General features: G+C 39.8%; 1 protein-coding gene across 3 annotated transcripts in view; it reads left to right on the top strand.

Annotated features, from left to right (window-relative positions):
• The window catches only part of LOC119502635, a 31,740-nt gene extending 16,458 nt beyond the window's left edge, over positions 1-15,282 (top strand). For 2 of the 3 annotated variants that reach the window (XM_037793651.1, XM_037793650.1), the window contains exons 6-7: positions 2,429-2,500; positions 15,126-15,282. In XM_037793651.1, the coding sequence (XP_037649579.1) occupies positions 2,429-2,500; positions 15,126-15,161 (108 nt within the window). In that variant the 3' untranslated portion in view covers positions 15,162-15,282. The remainder of the gene's footprint in view (positions 1-2,428; positions 2,501-15,125) is intronic. The other variant, XM_037793652.1, reaches the window with a different exon arrangement.
• The last annotated feature ends 283 nt before the right edge of the window (positions 15,283-15,565 follow it).

Raw genomic sequence — 15,565 nt, 5'->3', positions numbered from 1 at the left:
AAATAACACTTTTATTAATAGTCAAAATCAGGATTTTTGAAAAATGAGGAAAAACGCTAACATTTTGTTTATTAAATGTTTTTCATTTGAAATATCTTTTATACTGCATGTGTGTATATCTTTGATATTGAACTTGTTATGAGTGATACAAAATACTTGATTGTGCTCCTTGCAATTTCTGAGATACAGACATTTTCTTATCATATGTTTGTATGCTTTTTTAAAACTAAAATATAATGGAGTCTATTGCAAAAACCGTATAGTCCCAAATACTAGATATAGTATGATAAGTCAAATTCACTTTTCAGCCAAACGGTTTGACTGATTTCAGTTGCAGGCACAAACGGGTTAATGGTAATTATAACATAACAAGAATGATTGCATTAATCATTTTTTTATTAGAATGGTGTGTTAATGCGGGTCTTTAAAAGCTATTCATTAGTGTGTGCTGTCCTTAAGGTTTCTGAAATTGTTGTAAACACAGCTTAAAACGCTGTTGTTTTGACAAAAACAAAGGCAACCTTTGCATTAAGCAGGTTAATGAGTCCGAAGGAAATTATGTTTCCAGTCACTTGCATGTTTATTATTATTATTATTATTATTAATAATAATGTTCTGGCAGTATAAATACAGAAATATGGACATGACTAATACCTGTTGCTTATGGTGCTACGCATATAAACCACATCATTCCAGTAAGGACATAAAAACGGTTCATTGCTGGAATTGGTCATGCGTAGAAGTGGTAATGGTTCCTCTCGGTTTATATAATGGTTCTTCAAATGGCATACAGGTTACATTTAATGGGGCCACTGAGATCTAAGGACCCAGCGCTAAACTGCTTTGCCTCTGCAAGAGTTTTTACAGTAAGTTAAATGTTTAAAGCTGCTATGTGTAGAAATTTTATGTGATTATAGTATCTTTTAAATTATACTGATGGTAAGTCTTTGTTAATATATTACAGTCAAACTGAAATTTGAATTCCCCTCACTTGTTGTGTAAGGAAATATAAGCTGCTAATGGTACAGCCGCCAGTTGTGTACCCTTAAAGGCCGGTCTCATAGATTGTTCATAGATATACCTACGAAAAGTAATGCACTGTAACTTCTGTACAGTATAACCAACAAAATCAATTTGTGTGTAATCCACGTAATCGTGAACCAGGAAGTATAAAGAGTGGCGAGTCTCCCAGGAGACCGGCGTTCGTGTCCCGTTTGAAACCAGAAGTCAATGTTGATTTTTAAGTAACTACTTACGTAACGCCACTTCCAGTGCTATTTTAAGCCAAACCACGATCTTTTCCTAAACCTAACTAAGTCGTTTTGTTGCCTAAACCCAAGGAGGTTGTTTCCTGTGAAGACGGACGTTTATTTTGAAAAGACCGTATGCATGTACCAAGCGGATATTGATAAGATATCATACGAACCACATGAGAATACGTTGACCCTTAACGATTTAAAGTGTACCTTTAAACATTTGGGAGGACCCATCATGCTGTTCTTTTTTTTTTATTATTTCACTCAGAATGTGGAAGCTTATTTAGCCTAGCTTGCAATCGACATTACTTATCACTCATGATATTTCAACACCTGCTGCGTTGTCAAGCTCCTGCACACTGTGTTGCATTTGTCACACACATTACTCAAAGGGGTTCAGGTGTGGTTGACGGCAAATGATCAAAACTCACACACCGGGTACTCTGGTCCTCTGACCTCAGCACTCTTACTCTGAGATTCGAATCACGACATGGAGTAATGATACAAAGGTAACGGAGTAACGGTTCTGGTACAAAACTAATAATTTCATCTTTTTGGTAATTACAATTTAGGCCAAATAAGTATGCAAGCCAAAATAAACGTATATAGGATATATACTGTATACTGAGCAGAAATACATTTTTGATTCAGTTCAGCTTTAATATGGTTCCATACAAGAAATGGCACCTTTTAATAAGCAGGATACTGAAGCAGGACCCCATACTGTCATGACAAAACAACTTTATAGGACTTTTCAGCACCATTGGCATTTCTGTGATATTGCAGTGTTGGAGTTTTGTTACCTTTCTTTATGGAAACTCTCCAAAGCAATTTGTCCAAATTACTTTCCTGAAAATGTTGCTGCATTTTTACTCCGGTTCCATTGTGTTTCTGAAATATTACACACTGACAGTTCACTGAATTCATCTCTTTACTTATTCATTGGGTTTGTCACGGCAAAGATGAACCTGGTGAGACTGTTTATCTGCGAAGGAATACCTCAGACCTACTCCTCATTGACACTTTCTTGGCTTTCAAACTAGCTCAACATTGATTCCTTCTTTCTCATCCTCGGGCATATTATTTATCTGTCTTTTTCTCCTCTCTCTCCATCCTTCAATCACTTGTTTATATTCTTCTAATCACTTGTTTAATCTCCTCTCTTCCTAAAGCATTTTGGAGCCCAGCCGTATCGAGCCAACTGTCCTCCCGGATTCAGATATCCCCGTTTCCCCTTCCAACAGGTGAGGCCGCTAACAAACTCATTTTTTTTCCCGCTGTCCCTGAAGTTTGGAGCCAGTTCTAATCTGCATCGCTGAATTTACGTCCAACTGTAATTTACGTGGGAGTCTGTGCATGCATGCTGCAGCTGCGACTCAGTCCTCCCATTGATTCTTAATATATTTCATGAAACTGTCAGCTTGTATTACACATAAAAGTGCTGCCATTGTGCAATAAATCTTCCTCAGTAGAGATTAAACAATCCCCTGTAAGAATGATGCTAAATATAAGTCACATTAGATTGGAACGCGCTGCACACATGTGAAGTGAGAGCGTGTGTGTGTGTGTATGAATGTGAGGCATGTGTGCATTTGTGTGTAAAAACCTTCCTCACGCTATGTAATTGAATATGGGGAAAAAAGGGTTTTATTTGTCCCGGTGTCACTCCTGATGGATGCCCTTCATAAGACAAGCACAATCAGGGATCATTCCTCATCTTTCCTCCCACTCCTTACACTTCCTCTCCATCATATTTTATTCCCTTAGCCCAACCCTTACTACCCTACCACCCCCCCCTTTTTTTTTTCTTTGTTGGCACTGGTAGCTAGTGGTGTCACAGTGAATTTCATGCCGCCACATGTTGTGTCTGTTCTGTCCTAGTTGAGAGGGAGGCAGGCTGTCTTTAACTATAAGTCCTATGACCATCACAAGGCAATGCAAAACGGCAGAGCTTCAGAACAGACGGCTTTTTGCTTTGCTCTGCCATCATATACATAATTTTCCACTTTTAAGACTAAACAATCTGCATGGGTAGGATCAGTGAGGAGGTTCTTTAAGGCCACGTTATTGTTGCATCATTTTTTCAGTGGTTTGGTAACTGCCAGTGCACGTTCTCCTCCATCCCTTGAGTGTTACCTTTTGGATGTAAGCCGTTTTTGGGTGCTGCCACAAGCTTTCTGACTGGAACGTGCTGTTTGCACATCTTCACATATTGTTAGAATAGAGTACGGAAGTCATTCATACCGATAGAGGGTAAATGACGGACAGTAACAGACTAGTGACCCCTTGTGGCCGTTGTATTTCTCGGCCATCGGATCACGAATATGTTGGATTTTTCCAACACACTCTCATCCCAACTCGTCACATACTGCCGCTTTGTCACGCCCCTTGGCGTCACTTTACTTAGTTAGGTTTAGGAAACAACTACATGGTTGGGCTTAAAACTACTACGTTTGCTGACATTGGGCGAAGGCAGGGTACGCCCTGGATAGATCGGCAGTTTATCACAGGGCTGACACACACGAGACAGACAACCATTCACGCTCACATTCACACCTATGGGCAATTTAGAGTCACCCAGATTATAAAAGCACACAATTTCTTATTTTCTAGAGATTTTTTTTTTTTACTCCTCAGGTTTTGAGACATATATTTGTGAGATTTCTAGTGAATGCAATTATGTTTTTTATGATAATAGGAACTTATTAGAAAAAAAGTAGTTCCAACACAAAAGGTTTGTGTATTATCATCAGACATGTTGCTTTTCAATGTTTTATAAGTGCTTTTTTAGTGCTGTGAGGAGCACAATCAAAATTACATTCACCTCTATTGTAATGGGATAGAAGCAAGCACAGGCAAAGAAAACTAAATTTTGATGGCTAGGGGAGGGGTGATTTAGGGACAGCCCTGTCTCCTAAGAATTATGTTCCCATACAGCGAAATTGCATTGTAAAGTATGTTTCAAGGGAAACGTATTTTGTCGCAGATTTACATTTGTTTTTGACTTATCACGTTTGAAATGATAGACCGCGGCAGGGAGGAGGTCACGGTGGTGGATGGTGGTCAAACAAACGCAGGACTCTCACCCAGGAGACCGCTGTTTATGTCCCGTTTGAGACTAAAAGTCAGTAATCACTTGTTTTAATTTACATCCGTATAGCTTAATCAGCCAAAGAAAAAAACAGCAAGAAGACACAGTATTCACGATGTTGAATAAAAGACGCATCACCGTGCTCCAGGTAAGTAGGTATAAGCGACTGTGATCACAGACTATAGGCTGCTTTATCACCCAACTACACCACGTTACATCTATAGATACAACACTTCTTCTTGCTCTCTTGTTAGCTGTCACAGAGAAGGTGAAAAATGCATCCTGTGTGATCACAGCCATCCTCACTTTGCCACTGCTACTGTCCAATTATCAGCTACCAAAAGGTACGAAGCTGACACTCGTTTTCTGTCTTTATTGGTGCGTCTCTATTATTTAAAATAAAGCCATTTATTCACAGCAGTAAAAAAACGTTTGTTGTTATTAATGTGTCTGAGTACACATATTGAGAGCATATCTTTGAATCAGCTTATTTTCCGCTGAGCACAGCGTGTATGTGAATGTATCTGCACTGTGTTAGCCTCCACCTTCAAAGCCACTGCGTGCCGATTGTTCTCTAAATGATGACTCCATCCGAAAAAAAAATGTGCCCCGGCTGTGGTCATTTGTATTCATAATTTGTAATTACTGCGAAAGCTGATCCACAGCCTTTTATTCGTGTTGTCTTGCTGTGTGCAGTTGTGTCTGCGTGTGTCTGCTTGTGATGCACCGTACATCTGATAGGTGAAACTTAGAGAAGTCTAAAGCTGGCCTCATTCACGTTGTGTGGTGAATAGTTGCCGGAGGGCCCCGTTTCTCAGTTAGCTTCAAACGGTCTAATAGCTGCTCAAAGGACACACGCGCTTCCCACTGTCTCCTTCTTTCCTCTCCTCTCTTTTTAGTTGAGACAGAAATACGCTTTGTTGTGGCGGAATGAGTAAAGATTTGACTGAGTCGATGAAACCCATTATTAATATTTAACAAAGCTCTTTCAACTTACATGGCACAACTGAACCAAAAAGAGAGGGAGAGGAACAACAGAGGAGTAAATGAGTGGGAAAAAATGGAAATGATGGATAGAGTCCTGAAACTCATGAATAGATAGATTTTTTGGCTTCTAAAATCCTCATCTACGCTCGGAATAATGATGCTGTACTAAATAAAGCCTATATAAGGGACATGTAACACTCAGGTACTCCGTGGATCACATGGTGATATTATTATCACATAGAAGAAGAGAGGGTGACAGTTTTTCCTCCTCATGTCTTGACATATACTAAATGAGTAAACATGCACCCTGTGGTGCGTGGAGGTGCACGGAGCGCAGCCAAACTCGCAGTAATGTGGAGCGCCTCCACCCACCTCTTCACGTGAAAGACAGAGGGAGGAGATGAAGGCACAGCAGAAAGAGAGGGGTGAGGTAGATGAGGGGGGGGGAAAAGGATAGGAGAGGAGGAAGAGAAGAGGGCGGGATGCTTAGTAGATTATTCCAAAAACATTCTCTGTGTTTATCTGATGCTCTGATTTGGTTTATCTTATTTGAGTGTTAACTGCAGTCTGCATGTTAAAAAAGTTGGGTTCAAGCACCAAGGTGTTGCTTGTTTAGATTTTATACTATGGTCTCTGGGTGAATATTTGATTCTGATTGGCTGCAGGGTGTCCATTAATTCCTGATAATGGACACAAACTAAGTAGTTCCAGTGAAGCTGTCTGTTCACCGTTCTAAATCAATGGGCTGGCTATACTGAGAAATCAGATTATCTTATTTACAACACTGAGTGTAACGTTAGTCCTTCAGTGCCTCGTCCTCTGAACACCACAAGGTGGCGACTGTAACACAGAAGTTGCAAGAAATAAGTTACATGTCCTCATTTGTTCGTGAAACTCTTGATATTGATTTGAGCACAATGATATGTCTGCATAGCTTGTTGATAAAACATACTGTCAAATTATATTTACTGTTAGTCAACCAAACGCAATGTTATTAACTCTGAGAGTGTATTCCAATCCACGTACTTCCTGAAGTACACTTCAATGTAGTGCACTGTGTGCACTCTGTACTGACTTGAGTAGTGCGTGTATTTCAACGGGGTAGGATCGTCTCAAATCGAATACTTTGCAGCGCACTGACCGTAAATGACGATCGCAACATTTCACCGCGGTTCGCTACCTGCCAAAATATCTTCATCTTCTTCGGGGTTTTACGGCAGCTGGTATCCTTTGTGTTGCATTGCTGCCTCCTTCAGGCTTTACCCGTCCACTACCCGCCAAAATATCTGCCTACTTTGTTGAAGAAAAAAATGAAAGCAGAGTGGAATTTACGTTTCCAACGCCGTCGCCTACGCCTAGGATGTGTCCTCCTGTTGGCTGAAAATGCACCGGTATGTTTACGTATTGTATTGTTTTAATCTGTTATCTACGTATGTTTGAATAGTGGTCGTGGTCCCGCCCCTTCCGCTACCTAGCCAAGATGGCGACAATTGAGTGTGAAAAATGTCCAGCGTTCCACACTCAACGATCTGACCGTTTTGAGTTCAACATCCGGGTATTTTGAGTGCACTGCATTTTGCCATACTTCACAGTGTGAATGCACTTATGCACTCAAAAAAGTAAGTGGAAGTAAAGAAGTACGTGGATTGGAACACACTCTAAATCTTGCTCGCATAACGTTAGCTTTCTGGCTCGTAGCGGAGCCAAAGGGTTCTATGAGCTGAACGGACTAGAAATATCCTCCGTTGCCAAGACATACTGTAGCTATTTATTATGTGATTCATTGATAATCACATAACCTCATGGCAGAGTCAGTACACAGTCCTAATAGCACAGCATACTGTTCCAAAAACATATATGAAGCCTGCTTTTGTTGTGAATTTGGTGACATTTTTTAACTAAGTAATATTCTCCTATCGTCTACCACCTGTTTGGCTATGGGTCATTTAATTCAGAGGACTTGTTGTGCTCCTACTGTACGGATATACTGTAAGGATAGTGTGAGGATGTCCACACTATAGTTGGATTTATACTTATGCCACACACATGTAGCTGCCTTAGCTATGCCGTAGCTGACGTGCACCTCTGATGAGTTTCTGATGCCAGTAGCAATTGTTGGCAATGAAAACAACATTAAAGGAAATCTGTGGAAAGTAATCGTCTCCTTCGCAGAAAAACACATTAACAAAGCCATTCCCACTGCAAACCTTCTGCTCACCAAATTTAGCCACGTTGTCGGTTGTTGATGCTCATGCCAACTCTTTTCTATCCTCTGAACAAACCAAATAGCCTTTTGTGCCAGAGGATTTTTCTTTAAAACAGCAAATGTAAAAGGCCTTCGTGAAATCTCATAGAGCGGGTATATAGGTGAATCACTTCGAGTATGTAGATCAATCAGCAGAAAGAAGGCAAAGGTCTTTTTACATGGAATTGATTACTACATAAAGATGAAGGAGAAAGAGCTAGGCCAGGAGGCAAATGTCCAATTGATTGTGTTTTTATAGAAGGTTAGTTTTGTTGCAGCATTATATGCAGAAGTAGGACGTTTCGTGAAAAAGGAACCTTGCAAATCAATTCTGTTTTCTATCTTCCATTGAAGCTCTTTCGGTTGCATCAAAGGCAGAGTACAAAAAATGTCTTTGAAATGAAATAGTTCAACCTTTTTTCAATCCCTCTTATATTCCGCAATGCTTGTCATCAACAATCTCTTCGCGCCACTGTATTTCCTCCGAATTTCAAATGCCATTTTTCCCTCTGCCTCCCTTTTGTGTGCCTCCAGTGAGCATTTAGGATTGAGGCTGACAGCAGCAGGCTTGATTACCGGAACTCCACACCAAACGGTGGGGGTGACTATCGGTGTCAAACTGTCGCAACCCGATCTGTGTCAGACACAAGACAGGTGAGAGGTGAGCGCTGCAGCATTTTATGGTTCAGCGGTGCCATTTTGGGGACACAAGAGGAAGAAAGAAAACGAAAGGAGGGACATGGTTTTTAACAGACACTAGGCCCTTTATTTTCAGTCTCGCTGTCTTCATGCTCTTTTCTGCCACCTTTTCTTCGGGCTGCTCGCCTCGAGTGACTTCCCTTTTCGTCTCACCTCACACCATCCCACATCCTCTTCCCCGTCCTTTTCCACAACAGCATGTCTATGTTTGTGTCTCTGCACATGTGCATTGTGAATATTTAGCCTTAGATAATCGGCAAATGCATCATGGAATATTATTCCAACATATTTAAAAGTTATATTGATAACATTTTTATGCAGACGAATATTTAAAAAAACAAAACATCCCCAGAGCTTTTAAAAAGGTGCCGAATAAAAGTGTAGCTTTTCCTGAAAAAACATCACGATTGTGATGTAATAATTTTTTTAAATTAAGGATTTGTTTATCTCAGTGGAAGATATCTGATGTTCGGTTCCCACTTCTAACAAAGCTTGTGAGCCAATAGTATAACGATGGTGGCATCACGTGGTATCTCTGTGTCATCAGTGATCCAAGTTGCCAGTTAGTGAGGAAAAAACGGATAAATGGCTGAGTTTGACGGTAAGCACCTGGCTTCACTCCAATACCAAACCCAAGTGCTCAGCGAAAAAAAAAATTAGGCTGCCTCTGGCATGCCTGGCCGCATTAACAGTGGTGTCTCCATCAGGCTACAGAATGCGTGAATATTTACTGTGGCAACAAGTGACAACTAACATTAGCACATATTAGCTGTCTTAGCTTCATCGTGTGAAAGACAATAAAAAAAATTACAATTTGGCATATTTAAACAATTTCAACAACAACTACCAACTAGGGATGTCACGGTACCAGAAATCTAGTAGTCAATACCAATACCAGTGAATTGAGTTGGAGGTAGCGCTGCAGCAGCTGCCATCTTTCAGGTCTCCTGTTGTTGTTGTTTTCCGTGCTGTTACGGCATTCTTCTTCTTCCCTCATTTCAAGGCAGATGAGAACACTTTTAAGCGTATACTGCCCCCATTAGATCCGGAAGAATCGCAACTCCAGTACCTCCGCTCCGGTACCAAATGACCATTATAGGCATCGTTCGGTACCGAAGAAAACGAGTACCGTCACATTTTTCGAAATTTTGGTACCGAGTTGGTACCTAAGTATCGTTTCTCGTGACATCCCTACTACCAACAGCCATAGTCCTTACAACCTTAACTAATGTGTCACCGGTTAGATGGTCAAAATGGGAAAAATAACAGCTTCAATCCCTGAGGAACTACGTCAACACTTCAGCATTAGTGACGGTTGCGTCCAGTTACCTATAACGTTCCTTCAAATAATGTATTTAATTTATTTCACCAAGACTGTTTTGTTGAGTTTTATTTTGTTCCTGTCAAGTTTGAATGAAGTGTGTTTTTTACGATGCTCCTCCGCTGCCAGAACAGCTGATCCACCCAACTGTAAGTACGGCAGCGGGGGGGAGAGGGAGAGCGTGTGAGCACACACCTAATGTAGGCCTATAGCTACATGTTGCAAAACGACTTTTACTCTGCCTCAAAAGATCCATTACTTCACACATGACTGTCTGTCTGAGTCGTTCCACTCGACCATAAAATATGCAGGTTGTGCAATGAACTGGCAACCACTTGTTGTGAAGTGAATGCAATGGACCGGAGCTGGGAGAGTGTGACATCTAGTGGCTGAATGTTATCAATATAGCACCTCTAACACAAATTTGTGGATGTATTCTTTAAACTTGATTTCTATTTTTTAGTTGAGTTCGTCAAGTTAATAAGATTTCCGATGTATCCTCAGGCAACTGCAGAAGTACCCCCTGCTGGGAATCACTGGTTTAGATTAACAGAGGACACAAATATAGAAAGTTGATTTGAGATTTTATTTCTGACACCTTCGTTTGTTGGATACAGTTGGGTTTTTGGCGAGAGAGCGAGTGAGAAAACAGTGTGGGATTTTTTGTCTATGAGGAAGTGAGAACAAGAAAGAGAGGATTTTTTGTTTTTTTTCTGTTGACCATCAAAGTGACGGCATAAAAGGCATATCACTGCCAGGCCAATATTTTCCTGTCATCCAAACAGCATCCAAATGTTATCCTCGCCTTGATATTCTTTATTTGAATTTCATCTTTTGGACGTGAGCGAAGACACAAAGACACACGCACGGAGTGACGTGGACGTGCACGCACACAGATATATACATATTCATGAGATCTCTCCGTCTCTCCCTGTCACACATGTGACAATTAACTTATGCCCATACGCTCGCACAGCATCATAAAGCATGTACACGTAGCTAATCACTCCTACAGCACCTACACTATGCTGCAGATCAGTGAGGACAACCAATCAGTGATAGCATCTTGTGACTGCTTCTTCCCTTTGCCCTCTAGTGTCTTAAATATTTAGACTGTTTGACATCAAATGCATACATGAATGCCAATGAGACAGATCTCCGTCCCCTAATCGCACCCACACATATACACACTCACACAGACAAGACTGAGCGTGGAAAAAAGCAGCAGGATCCAGTCAGAAGCGACTCATCTCAGAAACCAAAGACGGGAGCAGAGCCCTTTGTAGTTTACGGCTCGGTTATTGTACAGTCGAGCTCCATTTTTGGACGGCTCGAGTCAAGATAGGTAGAAGATTGCTTGTGGACACACGGTGCAGGCCGTGAGTGATCTTCTCATTGTTACTTCAGGAAAATTGTCTCTCTAGTCTTTGACACACACAGAGCGGTTTTAAGCATCCCTTTTCATGGTGGTATCTTGTTCCTCTTGAAAAAGAAACCAGTAATAAGGCAGCCTGAACGCAGCCCTCTGAAGTGCCCGTCAATCAAGGATCTCATCTGAGACAAAGCAACGGGGTCAGCTCCTTTACACCTTCGGAACGTAACATCTGCCTCCATTTATTGCGTAGTCGTCCATGACTTAAGGCTCTAAAACAAATACTGTCTTTCATCTTTATCTGCTGAGGCTTCTCAAGTTTATTACTTGTAGCATTTTTCTTATGCCAAGACTCACAAATTTCTTTCATTTTCATTTATGCACTCAATAATTTCTGTGTCCAAGGAGCTCTTGAGGTTAATAAACGTGTTGCAATGCAGTGAAATATTGGTTGCGTTCAAGATTCCACACTAACATGCTATTTAGTACGCTAAAACAGATTGTGATATTGTTTTAGTATGTCCGAAACCTTAGTATGAAACCAATAGTATGTGTATTGCATACTATTTCCGGTGAGATATTACAGTATGCAAACGCAGGACACTATGGCGGCATAAATATCCCACGAAGAAATGCGATAGTGACGACAACGTTCATAACATATGTTGACGGACAGCTCTGTAACTTCAATAATGCTTCAGCTTGTAGGTATAGGATTTGACTTTGCTAGGCGTAATATATGTTTTTTAATTAGTTCAGACTTCTCACAAATTGTTTGGTCACATGACATTGGTTACCATGGTTAAAATTCTCCAATCGGCAAAGAGGCTCAAGAGGTAAATTACTGCTCAGTGTGTCCGAAAAGATACATACTGCTGTATATTCACACAAAAGTATGTTGAATGATGTACTGATGTACCCATATTGAGTATGTAGAGCATATGCAATTTAATCTAATCCCATTTAATCAAATAATTTAGGTCGAGTATAAACATTCTACAAGTCAAGCATGTGAATGAGTGATGCCTTTCAAGGGGCAGTGTGACTGGTTCTGGGAAGTGCTTTTACACTACTACTGATATGAATGTGGCTCTTGTATGAGAAATCTCTTATTCTGTCTCAAGTGTACTTGTGTAGTGCGTCCAACCGCGTGCATTCACAGAGTGACACACCATGTAATCAAACCTGCAGAAAATAGCTGCTGCAAAAGTAAAGATTTGGAAAATACCACCTTGCCAGACCTCTCGAAGCTGACTAGGATCTCTAGGAACTCCAGACAGTCGGCTCTTTTATCTGGGTCTGTGGGAGATGCTGAGTTTAAACCAGGCAGTGAGGAGTCACCCTTGTAAAACATTGAGTAGTGCACTCTAGGAAACAGGGCCCTTTAAAGAGACGTTCCCAGGATAGACATGCGACATCAAATCACACTCCTCCCCGCACGCTGCCTTGATAAAATTGTTTGTTTGAGCTGAGAGCATTTCATTGTTTGTCCTAGTCAGAGTTAAGCACTGATCTGGGTATATACAAGTCCATAGTAAACACTGGAGCCTGTGCATACCAAAGCCCTCCTGCTCTGATGCAATTACTTTTTTTAAATTCCTGTCCAAAAGATTTGTGTGCAAATATCAACACATTTGCAGCGGCACTGATTCAATGCAAACACCATGTGTGGCGTCCTTTACTTGTATTTGTGTCAGGATGTCTAAGAAATTTGTGTAGCATGTCGAGATCTGTTTGCAATAATCTCACCACATCTATTTCAGTTAAATTGTGCTTGGTGATATAAAACACATTCCTGTACTTTCCAATACTTCCTTACAAACATATTATCTTTAATAATTACATTAAGCAGCACTAGTAGGGGTGAATGAAGTTGACTCTGACATACAGCACTGTGTTGAGGTAGGCCAAACCAATTATTACTTATTAGCCAACCATTACTCACTGCAGGTCAGAGGTAATTATGATTATTATAGTGGATAAAATGTCCAAAAAAAACAACCTGTGAACAAGGTCCAGGTTATAAGTGAATTTAATTGTGGATAATTAACTTTACTCATTAAATATTTGATGTTCAAAGTTTTTATTTATTTAAAAACCCGTTTTTAAATTATTGTATGAAAACAAAATCAACTGTGAATCAACTGTGGCTTGTGATACAATGAGTAGCTGTTTTAGACTTCCAGTTTTTTGTCCCCTTCAATGTGTTGTGGCTGCTTTCTATGGAGGACAGAACCTGCCAAAATAAAAAAAATGAATAAATGACTTGATGAATAAAAAAATATGCCATTAAATAAAAAAAAATATTAAAAATAAATGTAGGCATTAATTAATTGATAAAATGTGACATAAATTATTATTTATCTTTTAGTTATTTATCTTTGTATTACTTCTCCTATCTATCTACTTTCTATTTAATTTTCCCTTTTATCTATTTATTTATTTATTCTATTGACTTTTACATTTAATTATTTTAAATGTATTTATTATTTATTTTTGCATTTATTTTTTTATTTAATTTAAACATATTTTTAAATGTATTTATTAATTATTAAATTGTATGTATTTTTTTTTTTTTTTACAATTAGAGCAGGGGGCAGAGGCATTTACAACATCAAGTTAAGAAGTAAGATCATAAAATCAAATCATGAGGCAATAAGTGACATGCTGGTTTGTAGACTAGACCATGCAGGGCTCAGTTAACCAATAATAATTGATTTTAGAGTCAAGAGTGTTTTCGACGAGCTGTTTTATTTTTACAAGTTTCTTTTCCGAGGCAGCACCTCAGAGCGAGTACACGGTTAAGAGCTTCTTATCGCTGGCTTTCTGTGGCGCCTGAATGGGATGCTGAATACACTTTAAAGTAACATGATGGAAACAAAGCCCTGACAGTCCCCATGACTTTCATGTGATCAGTCTGTACAAGACCTACAGCATATAAGCATGTGGCAAATGACATATGCACCATAAATTATAAGAAAAAAGAAGATGGTGGAACCTGAAAACATCACAAACAGTTCAGCCACTGAGATTAATATATCAGCTGATGGTGGGAGATGAGGACAATGACCAGAAAAACTGGTAGATCAACTGCGCAGATCAAATGTTCAGTTAATTTTTGTATACAATAGTTCATTCTTATTTACTATTTAGACATCATCACTCATTTTACACTATACTTCACTTTACAGAGAAAATTATATACAAAAACAATAAAAACATTTTTTATTCCTCCTGCTGGTTTCAGCTTTTTAAGATGCTCTTGGCCTCCTATGAGTGGTTAGCCTATAAGAGCATCTTAAGTTATGTTTTTGGGAAACACTTCTTACACTTAAGAAGTTTCGTAAAATGGATTTTACTATAATTTCTTAGCCTTGAAACCCGGTCTTATGGGAAGGCGTATTAAAAGCACAATATTACATGAACATTCCGCATGTCATGAGGACACATTTTGGGGTTTTTGCGTGTCATTTGTACACTACGCAACAAAACTACAGTAACAGTCGCAGTTAGGTTTAGGCAACAAAACCACTTGGTTAGGTTTAGGAAAAACATCATGGTTGGGCCTAAAATAAGTACGTAGACTAAGTAAAATACATACGGAAACAACGCAATATAGGAACGGAAAACACGTCAGAAAGGTCACTAATGTAACTTACAAAACAAAACACTGGTCTCGATCACATGGTTAAAAGTTGTGTGTTTGTTGGACTCATCAACCTCCTCTTCCGCCCGCTAAAAGCCGACTTTCTCTCTTTTTATTCTACGTCACTAGCTCTGAGCATAGCATATTCACGCAGATGTGTTCACATTGCAATCAGTACAGACTACACGGGGTACAAATGACACACCTAAAGCAAGAACGGCGTTCTTATTGCACGCTAAATGCCTTGCGAATTACCGTTTCATTCTTACGCTTTTGGGAAACGGAGCCCAGGTCAATTAAATGACATCAAATAAGGTGACAGCGACTGTATATTTATGTGTTCAGTCTCCTGTGTCCACCATGCAAAAATGTAATGATCCTTAAAGTTTATTCAAAAGGACAAAAGAGAGGGACAATTTACTTGTAAAGATCACACTCCATATTTGTGTGTAAAACAGATTACATTGAATTTCATGTTCACTCACATCTTTCTCTTTCTGTTTTTCAGGGCAGGGGATACCCATCCAGACAAAGCCACGTGTGACGACAGCAGGAGTGAAGCAAAAGGAACTGTGTTTCTGCTGAAGACGTTGCTGCACAATGAAAACTCACTAGACTCTTTTTTTTCTCCCGTTAGACGCCTAATAAATATTTGCATCACACAACTATAGTTAACTTTTATGGGTAATCTACTGCTCTTCTGGGACCCGAACCACAGTGAGACTCATCAAGTGAGGCGGATGCAAAGGACACAGCCGACACCAGCCAGTGCTTTAGTTCATTAGTGAGCATCTGTATGCTCTGCACACACGAGTTAGGCCCTAAATACAAAATGCAAACTGTATGCACTTTCCAAATGAATTGAGCGATGCGTAGTAATAACAAAATCTCATTGTACTGTGGTGATAGTGAAATGGCGATTATTCAACAGTGCAGTCATTTTCGCCA

Source organism: Sebastes umbrosus, chromosome 15 (assembly GCF_015220745.1).
Source record: "Sebastes umbrosus isolate fSebUmb1 chromosome 15, fSebUmb1.pri, whole genome shotgun sequence".
Lineage (NCBI taxonomy): Eukaryota > Metazoa > Chordata > Actinopteri > Perciformes > Sebastidae > Sebastes > Sebastes umbrosus.
This window is presented reverse-complemented; position numbering and strand designations above follow the sequence as displayed.